The sequence below is a fragment of the Leptinotarsa decemlineata genome, unplaced genomic scaffold (genome assembly GCF_025532065.1).
Source record: "Leptinotarsa decemlineata unplaced genomic scaffold, Ldec_3_MD MMD2_tig00026330_RagTag_RagTag, whole genome shotgun sequence".
Lineage (NCBI taxonomy): Eukaryota > Metazoa > Arthropoda > Insecta > Coleoptera > Chrysomelidae > Leptinotarsa > Leptinotarsa decemlineata.
The window spans coordinates 5,306,195-5,321,004 of NW_027412690.1; the positions used below are offsets into that span (position 1 = coordinate 5,306,195).

Below are 14,810 nucleotides of genomic sequence, written 5' to 3' on the forward strand. Positions count from 1 at the left end.
AATATTTTATTCAGTGAATAAATTAGATTTTTTATTTTTAATATTGGTTGAAACGTCAAATATTTCAGTGTATATTGTTTTCAAAATATATTTGTTTATGAATATTATGTGTTTTATTACTTGTGTGAATCTTGTATCAAAATGCAATATATACATGCCTAATAACGGTTACTCGTCACATTCTTGGAATATTCCAAATATTCCTAGAATATTCATAAAATATATTTAAAGAATATTCTATGGTGTTTCTCTATTGTATATTCCTACAATAAACTAAGAATATCCTGAATATTTAATGAATATTCCTCGGGTTCTATTCCTGGAATATTCTTGATAGAATATACCTTAGATATTCTAAGAATATTATAAGATATTCCAAGAATATTCCCAAGGAATATTCTTAAAATATATCAAAGGTTCGCCAGGAGCACTTCCAGGGAATATTCTCTAGAAGATATATATATCCATGGCATATTCATAGCATAATACAATATCCTTAAATGTATATTCATGAAATATACCTGGAATATCCATTGCTATGTGGGTATATATATATATATATATATATATATATATATATATATATATATATATATATATATATATATATATATATATAAATATATATAAACACAAATATATACATACAAATAACCCAAATATCTCTTAAGTATATTTATATGTGAAGTAATACAAATTATGAAACAAAAAACAAACATTAATTGGCGCTTCGGGGAGACTTGATTCATTCTAGTGGCGCATTTGCTTTTTCAGCTGCAGGAAAACCCAGAAAAACCTGCAGCACCACATCATCTGAAGATCTTGATCAGCCAATGTCCTCTCTTTCATAGAATAAAACGTAAGGCTCCAATGAATTCAAGATATCGCCCTTGAAGAAACATTATTATTATTATTTCGAACCTCCGTAAGAGTTTAGTGCTTCTGTCAGAGGTTGAGCCATGTTTGAAGATCATCATCAAATAACAAGTCTATGTTGATGTAATTGATTGCTTCTCCGATATCTACTGGGTTGAAGGAAGAATTAATTCAAGAATCATCAGCATGGAGACGGTAATAATAATGATTTGGTTTTCCATTGACAGTGATTGTGTACAGTGTACGGAACATTGGACCCAAAGTACTGCCTTGCGGAACCCCTGTATTTATCTGACTACAACTAGAGGATATGCTCCATCAATTTGCACATAATGTATAAGGACTCTGAACTGACAAAATTCATATTTTAGGAAATATTTCTCGAAATTAATTCAGTTCCATAAATCCTTTCATCTCATTTACAAACCCTCGGCAATATGCTTCTCGAACCTGCCGTAATTCTAATGAAATTCAAATGAAACAAGAGGGAAAGTAAAGAAGTGAAATTGAATGTTCTTTGTTAGTGAATTCCAATAAGAGAACACGATTTTTCACTCAAGTGTTTACGGAGATAACCTGCATAGTCACTTAAGTTTTTGCAGCGGAACCCCGACTTCTAAATAATGCATGCAATCGCCCACATACTGGGCCAGTTCTGATTTCGCTTTCGAGAGCACAGGATGAGAAAGGTATTTGCGGTTGATATTTTGGAAAATTGTAGTCAGAGAGATGAAGGTCGTTTTGGTTTCAGGCGATATTACTGGTGATTATGGAAGTAGTGTTCACGGGTGAAAGCTTTGCAGGGCACAAAAAGGATGATGACTTGCAAGGAACGCAGAGTGATAAGGTTTTTTATCAATACATAGACCCTGTTTTGAAATATTCTCACATTTCTACGGACCCACAAGATGATCGTGTTTACAAAAGTGAGTAGAAAAACCATTACTCACATTATTATTCATTTTTCACCTGACACGGTAATTTGGTTGGGAATAAAAATACTCAAAATACCACACAACTGCTGATATCATCAATATCATGTCACAACCTACTGATATCATCAATGTTACAATATCACAACCTGCCGATATCATTAATATCAGCAAGTTGTGTTTCATAGACAAGTGATTTGAGATGTCACTAAAGATAAATGTCTATAGGAGTTGCTCTTGTTCTGCAACCATACCGCCAAGGAGAAACATCTTCAGATGAAAACAAATTATCTGGGGTTGTTACAAATTATCGTTATTTACTGCAGGATAAATATTACTGGAGTTTTTTCCCAACACCAAATCGTTATTTTTAACACCTCGACACGTGTTTCGATCACCAAGTGATCATCTTCAAAGAGGACGATTAATCTTCCTCATATAAAATGACTTGACATCCCTGGAAGAACTATTACACATTGAAATTAAAATGAATAGCCAACAATAACAATTATATCAAGCAAAAAACCATGAAATGAAATTACAGTGAAATAAAATAAAAGCAAAAATCTGAAAATTGAACAATTGAACAAAAAAAAGGAAGTAAAAATTACGAGATTTCAAGCCAAGTTACTTAATGTCGTTTCGTGTTAGTCTTCGGGTGATGATTGGACGGGATTTGGCCGCCAACTCTCGCCAAACGGTCATCTCCCGCTAAACCGGTGAGGCGGATAGAGGGAAGAGAGAATAGGTGGTTAAAGCACACACGAATGACCTATAAATAGTCATCCTTCGGAGCAATTAGTTCAGTCATCAACCGAAGACGATTGGGGATACTAACATTCGAAACGTCGGCGTCGTGACGTAACTTGGCTTGAAATCTCTCAATTGTTAAATTTTTTGCTTGTATTTTATTTTACTGTTATTTCATTTCAAGATTTTTATGCTCAATTAAATTGTTATTTCCAGCTATTCATTTCAATTTTCGATTGTATTGGATTTCAAATCATTTTATATCATATTAAATAACACAGGTCTGCAAAAAAAACTTAAAAAAAATTGTTTTGATTTCGTTAACTGATCTTTATGTAGTTTTTTGCGCTGCATTCAAAAATGACATTTGTTTTTATCTATCACGTGAGGTTTGCCAACAAAATAAGAATGAAATAGTTGAAAAAATACAAATAACGAGGAATTGTGGATTTATTTTTATTATTTCAACATGAAGTAAAAGAAAAAAACAATGCTACATAGCTAAACTAAGCATAATAGTGATACACAAATGTTTGTAACGTGAATAAGTCTTTGTAAAAACGTTTTTTTTTTTCGTCAAAGCTTCTTTTGATATTTTTTCGGCTGTGTTCTTGTGAATTTCCCTTTTTACCATCCGACAGTTGTCTGTCATCATGTTAACATTCCACCGACCTTGGTATCTGCGTTCCATTTCTTTTATGTCTTGATGGAACCGTTCTCCTTGTTCCTTATTACAGCCCCTAGATTTTCAGGAAAGTAGTCCAGATGTGAGTGAAGGAAATGGACTTTGACACTCATGTTGCAGCCCAACATTTTATAGTTTTGTATCAATTCAGCAACAAAAGTTTTGTAGTTTGGGTCTTTTTTGTTTCCAAGGAAGCCTGTTATAACAAGTTTAAATGAATTCCAGGTATTTTTTTTTCATTTCCATTTTAATGACAAAGCTTTCATCTTTCAGAAGTTTTTTTATGTCAGGCTCAACGAAGACTCCTTCTTTTAGTTTAGCATCGGATAGACCAGGAAACTTTTCAGAAAGGCACTTGAAACAATCTCCTTCTTTGACTAATGCTTTCACAAACTGTTTCATTAGCCCCGCTTTGATATGGAGTGGTGGAAGTGACAATTTTTAGAATCCACTAAACTTTGTTTCTCAACATTTTTATCTCCAGGAATAAGACCCTTTCTTATTCGGCTATCCCATTCACATAGGAAACATGGAAACTTAGTGTAACCAATTTGTTGATCTAATAACATTGAAATAACTTTCAAGTCTTCACAAATGGTCCACTTATGATCAGAGTAGCTGAGCTTAGTGAGAAGAAATTCAAGATTTTCGTAGCACAGGCACAGAAGCATATTGGTTTCCATTCTGAAGAAGTATAGCTTTCAAACTTCTTTTTGATGAATCGATGAAGTCTTCATTTCTCTGGTTCATACGTTATATTGTTGCAGAAAACTAGGTCACCCACTTGTGTAAAAAAAGGGACAAATTCCCTTTCTCTAAATCGGTACCATGAAAATGAAACACAAACATATGTCTTTTTTAAAGTTTAGACCCTAAAATTTTTTGCTGAGTCCTTCGGGAGGCTGGATTTCCCAGTTTAGATTCGTTATGTTATTGAAATAAATAGATTGAAACCGTATTTCATCTTAGATATACACTCACATTAAGTAGTCACTTGTACATCATAAAAGCTCCATAATTCAGACTCAATTTACCGCTTATATAGGCTATATAATACAGAAACATCGAACTCTTACCGAACCTAAAAACCCAATTAATGAGAATTGTGACTTATCTATGAGTGACAGATTTTTTTTATTATTTTTTCCGTAATCTGCACACAAAATAATGTTAAAATCACTAGTGAAATATCCTACAATTTTTTCATCGTAGACCTGTGTAATGGAAGTCCAAACTATTGAAATACATACTACTAATTATCACATCAGAACATTTTCTTTATGTTTTATTGGCAAGAATAAGAACCACATGAAACAGAAACAAGATCTGTATAGTTTTCTTGACATGTACCATGTTGATGATGGTCTCACTATTAAAATAAATTTTTCTGTTCGGAAGGCTGTATCAGCATTCACAAAGAAAATTTCACTTATACGAGGCAGACTACCTAGTACAAAGTTATTCTTGCAAGAAGTGATTCATTGAGGCATTTTATCAAAATGGCATAGTCCGAGTCACAAAAATATTCAAGAATAGATGCGTAAAAAACTATCTGCATCCACTTTATGCTTTCATTATGTCTATGGTGAATGAAATGATGAAATGAATCCACTTACCTCAGAAGATAATCGTATCAAAAATCAGTTTTAATGTATATGTATTCACATAGCATTAATTCATTAATGACAGCAGTTTGAATGATAACAGAACATTATAAACGAGTTTTGTTGCTATTGCAATATTTTGAGTCGTTGACAATGAAGTTCTTCGACCGGCATCTAAAGTTGAGGGTGAAGAAATTGTGATTGTCAATAATAAGATTATTGAAAATACATTCATTGCTCATCGAAAATAGTACTATATATTTTTTTTTATGAATAACACTTCATATTGATATGGATTCTGCTTCAAATCGAGAATTTTTACTCGCATTTGATCTTTCACCTAAGTCAAAAATAAAAAAATATGGAATGGCAATTTTTTCATGATATACCTACTAGGGAATAATAAGAAAAACAGAGAAAGAAAGGAAGAAAAAAGTAAAGAAGAAGTGAAAATAAAACAACAGTGATATTGAGACAAAGAACTGAACAGAATATATTTCTCAGTAATTTTTTGTTTGTGTTCGTCTATTAGTCTACAGTGTTGAATATGAAGAAACTTTCATCAGGATTTTCGCTGCAGACGCAGACATAGTTACTCTGATATTATTATATGGATTATTATATTATAAGTTATGAAATGGCCTTATATTATATCATTATATATAAAAAAAATCGTTCAAATATGTCGTTTTCATCGGCAAAGATGCTTAAAATCATCTTCCTTCGCAGATTCAGGTTATGCACATCTATTCTATATGACAGTGGTTCTAATAAGTAGAGAGGGCTGATGTATTTGATGATTTCATTGAATATGCATGCTACAAGAAAACGTCTACGATTGAACATATCCAATAACTTCAAATCTGCTAATTTGTGTAAAATTCTAAATCTTTTTCTAATGCCAAATATGAACCGGATGCAAGAATTTTGAACGCTCTGTATGCAACGTCTGTCGTTTGTCTATACAGGGATGTTGTCGATGTTGTCTACACATTGAGCAACAACTGATGAATCACATAGCATTTGACATCTACATTCAAATATTGCCTATGAGGATATATCAGTTTCAGAGATGAATGAGCATGAGTTTTTGTAAGTTTTTGATCTGAAATTAACATAAATTTCTTCAATACTACCTTGATTGTATCTTAGAATTTCCCAATTCGGAACTGTATTACTTTACTTTTTTTCCAATACTATTGGAAAATACTATCAATGATGGTATATTAATGAAAATTCATATTTAAAAATTGGAATGGAAAGTCATGGCATTCTTCAAAACAAATGAAATATTGGTGTTGTCTTTCAATTGTATTTAAGTAATAATATTTTTCCAGCATACTCACCTCCACATCTTCCATTGATACCACAAACTCCAACAGTGGACCTGCAACACTTGGTCGATAAGAACCCTCTTGCTGCTTCACTTCTCTTGAGCTCCATGCTCCACTTACCTTCCATGTATGCACCAGCCAATCATCCAGAGTTGCTCCCAATCAACCCTTATATAGCTCTTCTGCTGTCTCAATATGGAAGGTATCTACCCCAACATGGGGCCAGCAAAGGGTTATATGGATACCAGGCAGCCAATAATTACCACAACAATAAACCGTTCGGGTCATATAAAATCTATGACGACAGCGAGTGAATATGCTGAAGACATTGGAATAGGGATATTGTGACTCAGTGGAAATCATGTGAATCTTCATGAAATGGAGATTTTTGTTTGTACTTATTTTTTACTTTTGTAATATAAATATTCTGTCATTTTCATTATGAGTGACTTTGTTTGGATAATTTTGTATAAAATTAATTTTTTTCATAATAGTTTTTTATAATGGTTTAGGTAAATTTATCAAAAACAATAAAGACAAAACTTCAGTGTCGGATAGATCAGGTATATGAGTTGACTTGTTCTCTTGCCCAAAACTTTATATTGGCCAAACAGGGAGAACTTTTGCCCAAAGAATCAAAGAGCATAGAAGCAGTTTCGTGAATGGAAAGACCAATTCAACATCTGCAAATCATCTTTCAGCAGAAGGACATGAGTTCAATAATGAATATGACGTGTTACATTCAGATGAGAGACATTTGAAACTTAATCTTATGGAATGTTCAGAATTAAATACATTAAGGAATTTGGGTGATTTACTGAATGACCGAATAGAATAACTCAACGTTACTGAATATTTTTCAAATGAGGAAACTGGTACATAAGCTCAGGTCATTTCTCTAATTTCATTACAAACTCAAGTACACATTCAACATTATTTGGCTAGGTAAAACTCAGGTACTTGAAATCAAGGTACTTCAAATTGTAAATATATATATATATATATATATAGAGTATTGAATATGTAGATTTAGTTTGAGTTGCAGTGAAACTGTTAAGTGAAAATCTCACAATAAAGCGTTTTATAAATAAGAGAATATTCCAGAAAAAAGTCAAGGTTGCTTTTCCAAAAGCAATGTGATTTTTTTGAGTAAGGTAACTGAAGAACAGAAAAAAAATTATTTGCAAATTTCTTTATACTTTCACGGTTAGATATCATCTTGATTAATGTTCCACAGTTTGGTGCCCCCATTACGTTACAGTGATGTGTGTATACTATGACAATGTTGTATTAGAATCTAATTGAATAAGCTTCTGTCCAAATTATCCCTACCTGTCTCTAGTCTTTTAACTAGACGGATTCAATAACTCACACAACAGCTTCGCCACGAGAACTCTTCATATAACTAACTCTTTGATTAACCTTCAAGTCTTCAATATTATGATTTCGATACAATAATTATGAACGAAATTTCGATTTTGTTGTTCAACTTTCCACATAATTGAACAACATGTACTGTTACAAAAGTAGGTCAAATAAATGAATTGTCAAAGCGAATTATGGGGTTAGTAGTTGAAATAAATATCGTCTAAGACCTTTGCTTTCACCTGATACCCTTTCAAATAACTGGTTGAATCAGTTGTACACCTGAAATTTATAAAAGAATTTTGGAACAACCATTTCAATGGATCAAGGAGTCTGAACTTTCATGGTCGGGTTTATTGACCATAGGGTCAATGTTTTCATGCATGACGTTTCGTCGGCATCAGACATTGTGATGTAGCTGCCCTCCCAGCAGATACCATTTCGTTGATTTGGATCTATCATTTTATTCTATTGGTGGTGAGTGTGGCCTTATTCCTTTACTATATTAATGGATCTGATACACGCGTAACTCATTGCAGACAGTCACTTGCTTCATTCTTTTGGTTGAAATTTCTCAACTTTTATCGCCTCCCTTGAATTGAAACTATCGAGTGTTCAAAGGGACCCTTGAACACAATAACGTGGGTGCCATTTCTGAGTGCTACTGCTGATTCGTGGATATGTTTCAAGCAGGATTTCTTTTCATGTTCAGAAAACCAAGTACTCATACTCCTCTTCATGGTTCCAATGAAGACCGATCCACACCAACAGTATTGCTCGAGGCCCTCTAGGGTCCTTAGCTCACATATTGTTTTTCTCCAGATCCTAATCTCGTCCGTAACAATATTCACATAGAGCAGAAAATCCTTCGGGTTATACAATGTACAAAAAAACAATGCAAATGAATAGGTATCTGAATAAAAAATGAGTAGTATTTGAAACTTTAGTTGGGAAGGTTCAACGTATCTGTGAACCTGAGATTCTTCTCGAAAACTAGAATGCCTTGGGAAGGAATGCGTAGGGAGGAGCCGATTTTGGGAATTTTGAGAAATCCGGTAAAGGATTTGAAGGGAACCTAGAGGTGCTTTATTGAACTCAGGTTGCTGTATATATTACATACCTGTACTATATTACATACGTCATTTGATCTGACCAATAGGATCAACAGCGATGGAATGAAGTCGGAGACCAAAACCAACAATGTGGAATTTTCTGTGAGAACAAATAGAGCCCTTCGTCCACCACACCCTATCGCAGTGGAAGAAATAGTATACATACGTATTAGGAAACGTTGATTCAAGAAATTTCAATAGATGATAGTTCAATTATTGCATTTGGAACAGATAACGTCTTGATATGATAAAATTCATGCCATTAACAAATCGATATCTCATCACTGAAAATAATGGATTATGTTTTAAGAGTTTACCGACAGCTCCTTCAAGGAATCATCTGCTAGTTACCTACCCATTAGAATGATATCTGAGCCGCACATTCTCCAGTATTACATCTTGACACCCACCCACGCCCGTGCTTGTCTTCTATCATCACGTTATAACAGGCAGCTTTAGGCAAAGCTTCGGGTCCCAAATTTCAATTAGAGATGAAGCTGTGAGAGACACAACTCGAGTTGTGATATTAAATGTAGGTGTGAGGTTCAATTACTGCAATATTGACAATCGTTTATTAATGTCACACTTGTTGAGTTAGATGATACGTTGAAATTTGGATAATAATAATGATAAAGAAGTCTTTCACGGCCCATTGTGTTTTCTTAGGAAGATTCTTGGACTACTTTATTAAAGTGTGGAGAATGGTTATTTATCGACTACGGCGCTTCCTTTGTAGGGTTAGAGCTACGGGAAAAGAGCTAGAATGGTACAACTTTTTTGACATTGCTGGTAGAATAGTATCCTCATATCATTCGTATGGAACTCGGTATAAAATCCATTATTCGTTTTGAGATTTTTGCTGCATTTTGCTGCATTATGAATCAGACCTTTCCAAATCCAAAAATGATAATAAGTGTCATGAAACATTAATCTACTTCTAGGACTAGCATGTAGCTCACATAGCCAACAATCATTTCAGCAAATTCATCAAAAACAATTCAGAAAAAACCTCAGTGCTGGATAGATCAGGATATATACTCCTCATCCACATATAAGTGAATTTGTGATCCTTATCCAGAACTTCATATTGGTCAAACTCAGAGAACTGTTTCTCAAAGAATAGAGAGTACATAGGAATGTAAGCTTTCACGGCTGGCGTCAATGTTTTGGTTGGTTTCCGGGTTTCACCGTGATCTTCCTTGGTTACAATTTCCAAACGTTTTAACTGCAACTGCGGCAGTCATCCTCAATGCCGTGGTCGAAGTACTCCTCTTGACGTACCAACTGAAACTGAAGCTCTCATTACTGCCACGTTATTTATAGTGCTGGCAAAAATGAGAGCTTCAGTTTCAGTTGGTACGTCAAGAAAAGTGCTTCAAACGCGCCACTGTAGATGACTATCGCAGTTGTCGGTGAAACGTTTGGAGATTGAAAACAAAGAAGATCACGGCCAAACCCGAAAACCAACCAAAACAATAAAGAGCATGAAATAAGTTTTTTGGAACGTGAGGGCCAATTCCATCTTTGCAAAATTTGGCAAAGGACCATGATTGCAATCGTGACTAACACTGAGTTAGCAAATCTAAAATTACCTGTTTGAATGTTAGATTAACGTGGTTTTTCTCTAAAAGGCGCTCAGCTAACCCAATACTAGGAGATTAATACTAGGAGATTAATTTTGGACACCAAAAGATATTAATTTAGCGTTGTCGAGAAGAGTTATGTTTTTAATGTATTTCACTATTTGGTATGTTTTATTGACGCTGAATTGTGGTTTGAATCAGTGTAGGATTGAATGAATTATTTCTATGAGCATTTCCGGAATTTTCACGGATGGAGCCGTTACGAATGACACCACAGGTCTGCTTGCAAAATTTGTTTTGTGTTATTTGATTAGCGAATAACATTTGAGTGCTTGTATGTTCATGACAAATGCCCTACGTTTGTCAATTTCAATCATTATAACCTCTATTTCTTTGACTTTTTTGTAGTAAAGGGTTGTTGGATCATCAACCAGAATATCGTAAAATCACAAATTAAAAAAATCACGTATTCGCACTTATCTATGACATTTACTGGTCGGATTTTGTAACGAATATATCATTCATTGGCTTCTTGTTTCTCATTTCTTCATTGAATTGGATCCCATGAACGGGTAATATGTGTTTTCGAATTGGAACTACTTCGCAGAGTCATCCCTGTTTCAATTGGTACATAAAACTTCCATACTCACCGAATCAATATTGGGCTTAATATTATGATTGAGGCCTCTTTCCAAAAGTCTGGTTCCATCTTGTGTTGATTCGTTGTCGGTGATATTTACAAACCAATCAAAAAAATGTATAGCAAGAATAATTTTTCGACTGATGGGAGACATTAAAATGGAATAGCTGTTGAAGCTTTTTATTTTGTGTCAATGATTTTTATGGATGGAAATATTGATTTTTTCACGCATATCTGTGTCCAGAATATGGAATTCTGTATAATGAAGTGTAAAAACTAAATCAGTATGTATATTACGAGTACATCATTGATTACTTCATAGGCTGAAAATTCACAAAACCTCGGTTTTTCAAACTTCCAAAAGAAAATCTCACATTAAAATGTGTTTTTTGAATACGTTATTCGATGTACATATTCATTCGAGTTGTCTCATCAGAATCATGTTCTAGTCACTGTCAAAATCATAATGCCAAATTGAACTTGTGGATTTCTACAGAAGCATTTATGCAAAGTTTTATTGTTCAATCAGAGTCATATTTGAATCTTTGATTTCAATAGTTCAATTTGATTATATCAGTGACTCAGATTACAAAAATGATGCATTACTATATCTTGAAAGCCACGTATGATTCAGAATTGTGATACTATGACACCCAAAAGTCAGTTTTATAGTTATAAGTTATGGTTATCACTGTAAAACTGTGTTGTCATAGCCTTCATGTTTTCTATCATTTCATCGGTTTGAAGAAAATACTTATATTTGGTCAAAAAATCATAGAGATATTGTATAACAACAACTCAATATAAATATAGGCTCCAATGAATTGGAAATCGTGGAGTAAGCAAAAAAATCTTGGGGTGACTATAGACAGTGATCTCCGAATTGATACCCATGTGAATAAACTGATCCAGAAAGCTTACTTCTCACTCAAGCTGATTTACGTAAATGAAAAATTCCCAACTAAAAACACAAGAATTACGCCATGTGAGACTCCTGTTCTTTCATCTTTTTACTATGCAGATGTAATCTATGGACCAAACGTCACAATTAGGAACAAGAAAAAACTGCGAAGGATTCAAAACTGCTGCCTTCGCCTCATTCACGGGGTACGTAGAAGGAACTGAATTCCATAAAAGCTCAGAAATTCTTTTCTGATTGATTCGGCCATTACTTGTGTCCATTCCATTGTAATTTCAAAAACTACACCTCACGATAATATTTTAAATCAAATATATCACACAAGTTGTGATATATTTCCCAAATAAGGTTTGTGGAGATCAAATCGTGAGGTGTGTTTTTGAAATTGCCAGAAACTCGTTGGCTTGACATGGAAAACCGAAGGTCACTATACCCTGTGTCTATCTGCAATTAAATTCCGACTTATCAATATAATAAAATTACATTTCGGACTGACGTACACAACTTAAATGTACGGCACAAAGGGTTATTAACTCATACGATACACATTCACGAATTTTTCAAGCGATTATTTATGTGTTAGATATGCAACGTTTACAATAAACTTACCCCCTATTTGAAATATTTTAAAATAGGTATTTTTAGGCAAAAATTTTAAAATTGAACAACTACGTAAACAAACTTGACTTCTCAATAATTTATCCATATATATATATATATATGTATATATATATATATGTATATGTATATATATATTTCTTTTTTGTTGTTATTGGAATGCTGATCAATATCACGTTCATGATGTATTTCTTTTTAAATTTTTTTTATTTTGTATTTGTTATATTTTTGTTGCCACTTCGCGTAGCTGGCTGTGGAGGTTAAGTGTTTTAACAAACCTGTAGTGTTCTGCATTGACATTTTGAACTTCGCCTTTTGGTTTTGATATCCTATTTCACCCAATAAAGACCATTGTAATTTTTTTTAACCGTAGTATGCGCTGGTCACTCCCAATTCACCGAAACCCCGATAAATTAGGAAGGGCACGCATTATCAACCAACGATCACTCTCCACACCGTGGGGTAAGTGATCATTGGATCCGAGAATCATGTGCCATGAGCAAGCGCAGTGAGCCAAGAATGACAGCCTTCTGCATCTGTCCGGTTGAGATTTCTGCCTTACTGCGGCAAGCCGGTATGATTTTCAGAGTCGAGAGTAGAGAGGGCATCATTCCATTAAGGAACCCAATAATCAGAACAACCATCTCGACAAAGTGGTCTGGATAGAGTCTGCTGAGTTCGAAGAGAAGAACTCGATATTTTATCCGTTTCCGTGAAGACACCATTCTGGCATACCATGATGAACCCCTCAGTTTGACTTCAGCCCACTCGACCTGAGGAAAGCGAAAGTCAGGCGCTATGATAGGCCAAGGTTTTCAATGTTATTGAAGAAGACCCCAAGCATTGGCTCATCCTTGTGTGGCTGCAGAAGTGAAGTGATTTCTGGGTGAATGGATTCCAACTCGGTGACAGAGTTGTGATCACCTCGTTCAGTGTCAAAAACTTAACCGAGTTCGTCAGCTTCTCGGGCAGCTGCCCTGAAGAGAAATGCTCCAATTCCTGATCTCTCATGATCGCGGATCATGCTGAGAAGGGGATCCGAACTCCCGACGAGTTTACAGGCTACATCCAGTACCATTCTGTCATGCATACACTCCAAACTCAAAAGTCCACGGCTTCTCTATTTTCGGGGGAAGTACAACCGTGGAACGGAAGATTTGGGATACAAATTCCTATAGAGATGCATCTTTTTTCGGGTCTTTACGTCGAGTTGATACAGCTCCTTCCGAGTCCACTTCGCTACTCCAAACGAGTAGCGTAAGATTGGAACAAAAAGCATATTTATTGCAGCAACTTTGTTTTCCCCCGACTGTTCCGATGACCAGATCTGTCGAAGTTTGTGCTGATACTTGCCGCGGAGAGAGTTCTTCATTACTGTTACCACTTGTGAGTGGCGTTGTTCCACCCCGAGGTAAGTATACGTCTGTCTCTCTGGCATCCAGATGGTGTAAGATGCTTCCACCTACGAGCTGTACATCCTTTCCGTAGTCCCCGCATCCTCCTCTTTTGAGATGGACCATTGCACATCTGTCTATCCCAAATTTCATAAAGTTTAAGATCATCCATATAAAACAAATGGGTGCCACAGTTATGCCCTCGAGTATTTCTGAGCGCAACGGATAATGGCAATAGTGAGATGCAGAAGAGGAGGTGACTGGGGGAATCACCCTGAAATACACCCCTTACGAAAGTGACCCACCCTGTTCGGGACTCTTGTTTTTTATTATCATTATTGTTATTACTGTCAATCATTATGACATTTCGAATGCACACTTGGAAATTCAACAACTTTTGATTTGGACATGAATTTCAGTTGAATTCTGAACTAGGAACCTAAACCAGGAATTTGGAGAATTGTATTTTCGAAAAAAATTGTGGACTTTCTATGCCATTGTATCTCCATTATAGCTTGTTTCATCAATTTTTTTTCGATTCCAACAAGCTCATTCGTAATTCCCGATCGGATCACACATAGCTGTGACAGAGATAGTGTCAGAGTTCACAGGATATGGTTCATTAGTCCTGTCGCCTGCCGTCTCTATGATCAACAAGCCGACTTACTTCCATATCCGCCATCCACAATCAGAGTGGCCCGTACGTGATACAACGTCACGCACACACACTCTTTAATTAAACAATTTAGCTGAGGGGACCCTTGATTTCACGATATTACGAAGGACGTTGTCCTGAATCCTGATTTTGCGGTGAACATTGTTGATTATCAATTATTTGAAGCGGTATTACTCTTGAATGATGAAACATACTTCTGAATCTGTAAATATAACTCCTTCCAAAATTACAACCAAAAATAGAAAATAGTGAAAGGTGAATTATGAAACTTATGAGAAGATTTATGAGATATTTGAAGAGAAGGAACAGAATTGTGAGAGTG

The 14,810-nt window shown here is 34.9% G+C and overlaps 1 protein-coding gene across 1 annotated transcript; it reads left to right on the top strand.

The window, feature by feature from the left end:
- Positions 1-1,173: 1,173 nt before the first annotated feature.
- LOC111517298 (uncharacterized) lies at positions 1,174-6,702 on the top strand. Its single transcript, XM_023173397.2, has 3 exons — positions 1,174-1,565; positions 1,628-1,802; positions 6,185-6,702. Exons 1-3 carry the CDS (start codon positions 1,557-1,559, stop codon positions 6,493-6,495), a joined length of 495 nt encoding a protein of 164 aa, XP_023029165.2. The 5' UTR covers positions 1,174-1,556; the 3' UTR covers positions 6,496-6,702.
- Positions 6,703-14,810: the final 8,108 nt, after the last annotated feature.

Excerpts from the sequence above, each read along its gene's own strand:
- LOC111517298 (XM_023173397.2), top strand. Across the intron at positions 1,803-6,184 it reads AGATGATCGTGTTTACAAAA|CATACTCACCTCCACATCTT; the intron begins GTGAGTAGAAAA and ends ATATTTTTCCAG.